General features: G+C 40.5%; 1 protein-coding gene across 2 annotated transcripts in view; it reads right to left on the reverse strand.

Annotated features, from left to right (window-relative positions):
- Positions 1-8,218, reverse strand: part of LOC101849596 (neuronal cell adhesion molecule) — an 83,264-nt gene that overhangs the window by 74,170 nt on the left and 876 nt on the right. For both annotated transcript variants that reach the window (XM_013079995.2, XM_013079996.2), the window contains exon 2: positions 2,996-3,082. In XM_013079995.2, coding sequence (XP_012935449.1) covers positions 2,996-3,062 — 67 coding nt within the window. In that variant the 5' untranslated portion in view covers positions 3,063-3,082. The remainder of the gene's footprint in view (positions 1-2,995; positions 3,083-8,218) is intronic.

The raw sequence follows: 8,218 nt of genomic DNA on the forward strand, positions 1-8,218 counted from the left end.
AGAAGTGTGATCCCTCTGTAGTTGCTGAGATCCCCTTTTTTGGAAGCTTCACGTGGTGTCCTTCTTTCCAATCCTTTGGGAACTTGCTCTCATTCCAGATCCTGGTAAACAGTGGGAGGAGGATGTCGGCTGTCACAATGGCATCCAGAATCTCTTGTTTTGAAGAAGCATCACAGCAGATTGGTAACTCATTTCTTGCTGGCAGGATGTTTGGTGGGTTACTCGGTGGTGGTCTGTTCAGGAGATTGTTGAAATGCTCTACCCATCGTTTGGACTGAGCTTCCTTTCCAAAATATGGTTTTCCCCTCTTGGTCCTTTACTGGTACTTCAGGTTACCCGTATTTTCCAGAAAGTGTCCTTGTGGTCTGGTAAAGGATTCGCATGTGCCCTCCTATCGCTGCTTCCTCTGCCTTCTCTGCTAGCCTGTTCATGAATTCCTCCTTGTCTTTTCTTAGTGATTTCTTGACATCTTTAGCTGTTGTCCTGTACTTCTCCAATGCATCCGCTCTTGATCCTCTTGTTCTACTTGCATTCGCTTCTGCCTTCAGCTGTCTTCTAATCCTAATTAAATCCAATGAGTGTTGGCTAATCCATTCCTTGTGCTCCCATTTCTTCACACCGAGTACTTCTTGACATGTTGATGTAAAGACTTCTTTAACCTTGGTCCAGGGTGTATCCACCCCCATGTCTTCCTCACCAACATCCGCCAAAGTTTGAAATCTGTTCTTCAACTGCAGTTGAAACTCCTGTTTCTTGTGTCCATCTAAAAGACTTACTTGGAACTTCATTCTTTTGATTTCTGTTCCGGTTCCATGCTTTTTGAGATGAAGCTTGAGTTTTGCTAACAGCACATGATGATCCGATCCAGCGTTTGCCCCTCTCTGTACTTTGACATCTTCCAGTGAACGCCTGAACCTACGAGCGATACAAAAATGATCAATCTGGTTCTCCGTCACTCCATCCGGTGATACCCAAGTAGCCTTGTGGGTCTTCTTATGGGGAAAAACAGAGCCTCTGATGACAAGACTGTTGAAAGCACAAAGATCTGCAAATCGCTCACCGTTATTCATTTGTCCCAGGCCATGTTGTCCCATGATTCCCTCGTAACCTACGTTGTCCTGACCAATCTTGGCATTAGCATCTCCCATTATGATGTTGACATCTTTCCTTGGTAGTTTGTCGATGACCCGCTGGAGCCGGCTGTAAAAAGCATCCTTGTCATCGTCCGAAGCATCGTTTGTTGGGGCGTAGATCTGTACTATGATCATGTTGATGCTCTTACTTCTGGTAGTGAAAGAAGCCATGATGATCCTCTCCCCGTGTGGTTCCCATCCTCTAAGTGACTTCTGCGCATACTTGCTCAAAATAATTCCAACTCCCTCCGCATGGTGCTTGTCTTCCCTCCCAGAATATTTGTTCCCCCGAGCTGAGCTGCTTCTGTCCAGACTGTATCCAGTGGGTTTCGCTGACTCTTAGTATGTGCAGCCTGTATCATTTCATTTCTTGAGTCACTTGAGAACTTTTTCCTGCTTCATACAAGGTGCGAACATTCCACTACGCAATCCGGAGAGACTTGTTTGACAGAGAAGGTTTCGGGTCAGAAAAGTCCTTTCGGCTTTGTCCGCTGTCCTTCATTGTTCCTGTTGATGCAGAAGCTCCTCCGTCTCCCAAGATGAAAAAATTATAAGGCATGTTTGTTCGTGTTTCTATAACTTTCCTTTTTTACTGGGTCGGGTAGTTGGCCCTCCGCAAACTGTCACTTTTCAGGTGGCCAGACCTATGCACCTTTAGTCGCCTCTTACGACACGCAGTATCAAGGCAGATGTATTCTTTACTCCCCCATAGTAAAACTATGAGGCCCCCCCACCTGCAGTGGCATTGGGAAAGGCACTTTACACGAATTTTCCTCCCTTCACCCAGGTGGGAATGGGTACCCGGCTATGGACAGCGAAGGATCTTGTCAGTTTGTTTGTGTTTGAGCGCTTAATCGGCTGCTTGCACTGTATGCTTCCCGGGAAGCTGAGAATTTTTCGGAGTGTTCTATGGTCTGCTGGGGTAATAATATAGGTAAAGCGCATAGAGCCTGCTGTTGAGCGGGGATATGCGCTATACAAATGCTATCTATTATTATTATTATTATTGTTAGAGCTGGGTCGCGAGCGCGAGAACGGAACTGAATCGCAACACTTCCCAGCGGAAAGTGATTCGCAATTCACTTCCCTATTTTACAAAAGATGGTATAGTCCAACCCCCCTACTAAAACAAAATGAACGGGTTCCAACCAATAACCAATAGACAGAACAAATTTTATGGAGGCATTGTTTTAGCCAATCATTGGGAGGGGGGGGGGGTGAATTATGGGGTCGCTAACTGAGGTCAGTACAGCTGCGCAACGAAGGGTGGGGTGGGCAGAGAGGACAGTGGGACAACAAAAGTGGGACTTGCCAAGTGGTGTTGATATGTCTGATATGACACTGTTCCGTTTCACGAATACAACGAGCCCGAGGCTTAGTGTTCCACGAGCGCCCGCAAACTCGCAATTCTTTGAAGCCGACTGAATCGCGAATCGCCACTCTCAGATTTGGCGAGCAGGATCCCGGTTCATGTAGGCGTAAATGTGTCAGCATAATTCTCTACCCCAGAATTACAAAGTTCCATCTGCTCAATACCTACTTTTGAGAGATTTTACATGAAAAAATTTGAGTTTCATAATACGAGCAGTTCTTTGAATATCTTGATAATGACCAAGAATAATCTTACGACTTTGATAGTGCAGATAGAGCATTTGGTTTCTGACCTCATGGTCTTAGTAACTCAAAATGGTGAAAAATGTCAGATAAAATTTTGTAATTCTGAGGTAGCGATATGTTTGCTTGCTTACACTACACATGTGCATTTCATGTGTATGTAGAAAGAGTGAGTGCTTGTGTCTGCATATACATATAAGAAAAAGAAAGGTCGAAAAAGAAGAAACTCTTTAAACGTTACTACTTACTTCTGTCATCAGAATATGTGAAGGCACACAGCAAAACAATAACCAGCAGCTGCCACAACCACGACATTGTACCTTCATCTGGAGATACTGATGAAAAAGAAGTAGAAGACTGCACTATAAATTTTCTGTCAGATGTAAACAGCGACTCAGTGGCTCTGTATCACTCCATAATCATGCAAGTAAGTTAAAAAACCAGCAGACCACTGTGAGTTAATGAAAATGCAGAAAGTCACCTAAATATCACTAGATTCTAACCGTAATGCGCAATAAAAAAAAAGACGCCAGTACAAAATCGTGTATAATTCAAGGTTAATTTAATACCATGAATTGACTATGTGCTTGAGCCTTGGTAAGCTTGACTGCAGTTTAAAACTGTCAAATCTTATCCGCTTTTGTATTCAGCCAGGAATGGTAAAAACACATATGCAGATATGAATAGTAATCTAAACTTGCATGAAAGAATTTCAACAAGAAGAGAAGTTTTTTACCTGACAATGAAGGAATAAAGGTAAAAAGCTGAAACTTGGGGTGAAAGCCAACAATCATCTTCATAAAAAGCATGCGGATTTTGGGGAATTTCCAATCACATGTTTCAACACCAGTGCACTGTAAGTGTAAGCAAAGATTCTGTATAACAAAATGGTTCACTCCACTCTTTGAACCAATTAAAAAAGTGTCCTCAAAATCCTGTGGCTCCCTCTTCGAAAAAGCACCCACTTTGTGAACAGAGTTATCTTACTTGTGTGGAAAAAAATCAAAGTGAAACTAACAAGTTTTCATATAAAGTGTAATTACAATTTCGGAATAATGCTTTTTTAAAAGGTTACGCTGACAAAAATCCTCTTCAGGTGGAAGGGGAGACTGTTTTCTTCGTTTAATATTGCTTTAGAACGAGAGGCGAGAGGTCATTAAAATAAAATAAACCCAAAACTCCACACTGAGTGAACCGGAACAGCTGATGCACAAGGGGGTGCTATTCCTATTTTTTTTTTTTTTGAGAAACGAAAGAGAGCTTCAAAACAAAGACTACAGCGACATCTGAACCAATGTGAGGACTTCCACGGACACTTTTTTGGCCGAGTGAACTATCTTATTATGCACAATCTTTGGTGTAAGTGAATGGGGGTATGTTGTTCTCCAGTTTCAAATTGAAATTAGAGAAAATTGAGCACAGGACAGTAATGAAGTGTTTGTTTTTGCAAGGCAAGCAACAACAGGATACTTTTACAGAAATGCATGCTGAATATGGAACTGATTGCACATCCTATGCTGCGAAAAAATTTTGGTGTAAAAAATTTAAATGTGGATTCATGGACATTGAAGATGACCACCGTTATGGTCACCCAATGATAGCAACAACAGAGGAGAATTTGTTGAAAATCAAGAAACTTGTGTTGTCTGATAGGTGGGTGACAGTCGAACGTTTGACCAAAGAAACTAGGCTTAGCATTGGATCAGTTGAACAAATTTTAAATGAACATTTGAATATATGACCAAAGTTTCTGCGAGATGGGTCCCACGTTTCTTGACTCCTGTGCAATGTATGGATTGTTGTCAAGAACTGCTTGGTCTGTATGAAAAGGATAACACTAAATTTTTTGAACGACTTGTAACCATGGATGAGACAAGGGTCCACCACTACGATCCTGAGTCAAAATCTGCATCAATGCAGTAAAAATTGCCCTTGTCTCAAAAAACCAAAGAAGGCAAAGGTGCAGCCATAAAGTGGGAAAGTGATGCTATCAGCTTTTGGGACCAAGAAGGAGCGATTATGAGACTATCTTAAAAATGGACATACGATCACCAGAGACCATTATAAGCCTGCTTAAAAAAAATAAGAGAGGCTGTAAAAGAAAAACGCAGAGGAAAGATCTGAAAAGGCATCTTCCTGCTTCAGGACAACGCGCCAGCACACACTTTAAAAAAAGCTGCAGAAATTGCACTAGACAGTGGCTATGAAATTTTGCCAAACCTACCCTATTCTTCAGATTTAGCCCTGTCCGACTTTTAAAAAAAATTCTCTAAACGGAAAAACCATTTAAAAGGAAAACATTTTGAAAGTGATGATGAGGCGAGTTCAAAGAAGTTGTAGAAGGCTGGTTTTCTGACAAAGAGAGGGTCTTCTATTCCCAAGGTCTTTTTAAGGTCATAACATCAAAAGGCAAAAATGTATAATTGTGGGAGGTGACTACAAAGAGAAAAATTAAGGTTAGTACCAAATTTCAGCTTTCTACTTTTATTCCTTCGTGGTCAAGTAAAAAACTTTTGGCATGCGCCTCATATGACAAAGATTTGGCTGGCCGTCTCAGATAGGTATAATAATTTCGGCTGATCGTTATTAAAATATATGGTGGCAGGGGCAGAGTTGGCGGGTGCCCCTTTTACACAGTGATATTATAGATCTAGATCTAGGCCTAAAGATAATGAATAGGCTATTCATACTCGAGTATGAATAGCCTCCGATGGCTATTCAGACTCAAACTCCAATAATGTAGAAGTATTGTTGCTTGTCTAACCATGTCATGACACGGTGGAATCAGGCACTCGTCAATTTTTCAGCATGTGGAGTTATTGAGATTCATCTAAAAGCTGTTTCACTTCCCTTGCTTCTATTGAAATATATCCATTTATCTTGAATAAAAATCAAAATATTCGCAATTAAAGGAGGTAAGGTTGTCTGGTTTCAGTGGCGAAATTAGCGAAAAATGGGCTGCCCAAAATTTTGGTAATTTCAATAGCTAAAGAGTCCTTCAAAACTAAAAAGTGACATAATTTTGTATCCATAATCAGTATTTTTCAGTAAAATTTCCAAGGAAATGTGTTTTTATATGGAAATAAAAGTGGTTGAGCCAAAAAATAAAATTCGATTAAAATGTCCTAACAGGCGGAAAAAATGCCTTTTTCTCAGATTTAGTCATTTTGACAAGCGCCTGATTTCACAACGTTGCCTCACATATATATCACGGCGCACCTGCAGTGGAATTTTAGTTACCGCGGGGGGTTCCCCGGGATGGGTTCCCCGCGGGGCGCCTTATCACGTCACGGTCACAGGGGTCAGCTCTCTGTCACCACTCTGTCTGGGCCGACTTAATTTTTGGTACTTTTCAACGTACAGTTTTAGGGATACCCTTGTATTTTTATGGTAATTATCATTTAATGTACCAAAAGCACGCATTTCTGCTCTTGAGACTAAAAAAAGAACAGACTTGTCTGGTTATTTCGTTAGATGCGCTGAAGTCAGTGATGCTATATTGTAAAATTTTTTGGACAAATGTGAATGAAAAAAATCAGTATTAAAAATAAAGACATGACAAAAACTATTTAACTTTTGGAACATGAAAGACATAACATTGGTGCAGATACTCGGAAAAGATAGTATCTGCGGATATATATGGTCACTTTTAAGAACAAGCAGGCTATCCCGAAAAATGCTGTTTTGAGAAAATTGAAGTTAAAGTTTTTGCCCCTTGTTCAGTTTCTTTAAAATACAAGGAGAGTTCTCTCTATCAAACAAATACACACCAATGAAAGCAAACTTCTACTATGGGTAGGGCAACGCCCACTTTTGGTGTAGGTCAAGATTTCTGGAAACCCCTGAAATCTGAGTTAGCCCGCTTGTCCATAAAAGCGACCATATAATAAACTCTGATTTTATTTGAACACCATGTAAAGTACGCCGTTGGAAAAGCTTTCCCTTTAGACCACTGTTACTTTGAACGACTGACTTTTGTTCCCTTTGGAAGGATTTTAATTTTAATTTTTCACTTCTTAATTTCTAACTGAACTGGACTTCAAATTGATCAATGATTTTGTCTTTCTCGTCAAATAAAGCGGATTTCTAAAGACTACCTATTGATAGTTGGCTGCCACTTTTCGGACTCGAGTCTGAATAGCCTCCAATGCGCATGCGCAATCACCGGTACGGGTGCACCGAACTGAAGCGGACAGGCAATTCAACCTTCGCCTTCCTCGGTTTCTACGACCTGGCCAAAATTTTCTACACAAATAATGTAAAGTAACGGCAAACAGGGAAACGGCAATCTGAGCTCAAAGCAGTGACGAAAAATTGAAAATCAAAGTTTCAGAATAACAAAGGGTTATAAATAACTATCAATAGGTAGTCTAACCCACTTTATTTTACGAGAAAGATAAAATCATTGATCAATTGGAAGTCAAACTCCTTCCAAAGGGAACAAAAGCCTGTCATTCAAAGTAACAGTGGTCTAAAGGAAGAGCTTTTCCAACAACATACTTTACATGATGTTCAAATAAAATCAGGACAAAACAACATCGAAAGTGTTAGACAAGGAACAACTTCTACATATATAATGTACAGTATTGAAGTTTGAGTCCGAAAATTTGAATAGCCACGGGAGGCTATTCAGTCTCAAGCCCGAATACCCACTTCGTTGCGTTGTTGTTCTGAAACATTGATATTTTCTTTTTTTTTTCACTGCTTTGAGCTCAGATATTGCCCTTTCCCTATTTGCCTTTGTCTTGTAGCATTTCCGATTTTGCAACTGTTGTTCACTTTTGACATCACTAATATCCAACCGAGGAAGGCCAAGGTTGAATTTCCTGTCCGCTTCACATTCGGTACACCTGGTGGAGTTTGAGTCCGAATAGCCACTGGAGGTTATCCAGACTTGAGTCCGAATAGCTACGGCAAAAGAAAAAACGCAAGGGGGGAAATGGAAAGTGAACTAATTAATATAATTATTATACAGGTGGTTGTCAAGGGAGGTAAGACTGTACTTTGTAGGAGTTTATAAAACCTCCATTTCCTCATAGAACCTCTCTTTTTTAAAGTTTTTACGAATAGAATGAATCTGGTCTAGATCTAGATCTAGATCTAGGGCTAGAGTCTAGTGTGGTAGAGTCTAGTAACAATGTCTATTGACACAGACAAGACTCTAGGACAATTGTTTATTTTCTCTCGTTTAATTCCGGCCGCGCTTATTTTTAAGACGAAACTCTATTCCACTGATTCTGAAAAGGCACTTTGCGCTGGAGTAAAAGTAAGAAAGTGGCTATTCTCACCCGCCCGGAAGTTCTCGCAAGATCAACTCCTCCCCTCTTCTCTCTCTCTCTGTCTCTTTCTGAATACTGTCCATCGGTGTGGACGATCAAATTGACCAAAACAGCCCAAAGTTAAAAAATGATGTTAAAACACAAAAGTAAATTAATTTGGTTGTCTACAAAGATGCTACGGCTATTTAACTT

The sequence above is a fragment of the Aplysia californica genome, unplaced genomic scaffold, assembly GCF_000002075.1.
Source record: "Aplysia californica isolate F4 #8 unplaced genomic scaffold, AplCal3.0 scaffold00070, whole genome shotgun sequence".
Taxonomy (NCBI): domain Eukaryota; kingdom Metazoa; phylum Mollusca; class Gastropoda; order Aplysiida; family Aplysiidae; genus Aplysia; species Aplysia californica.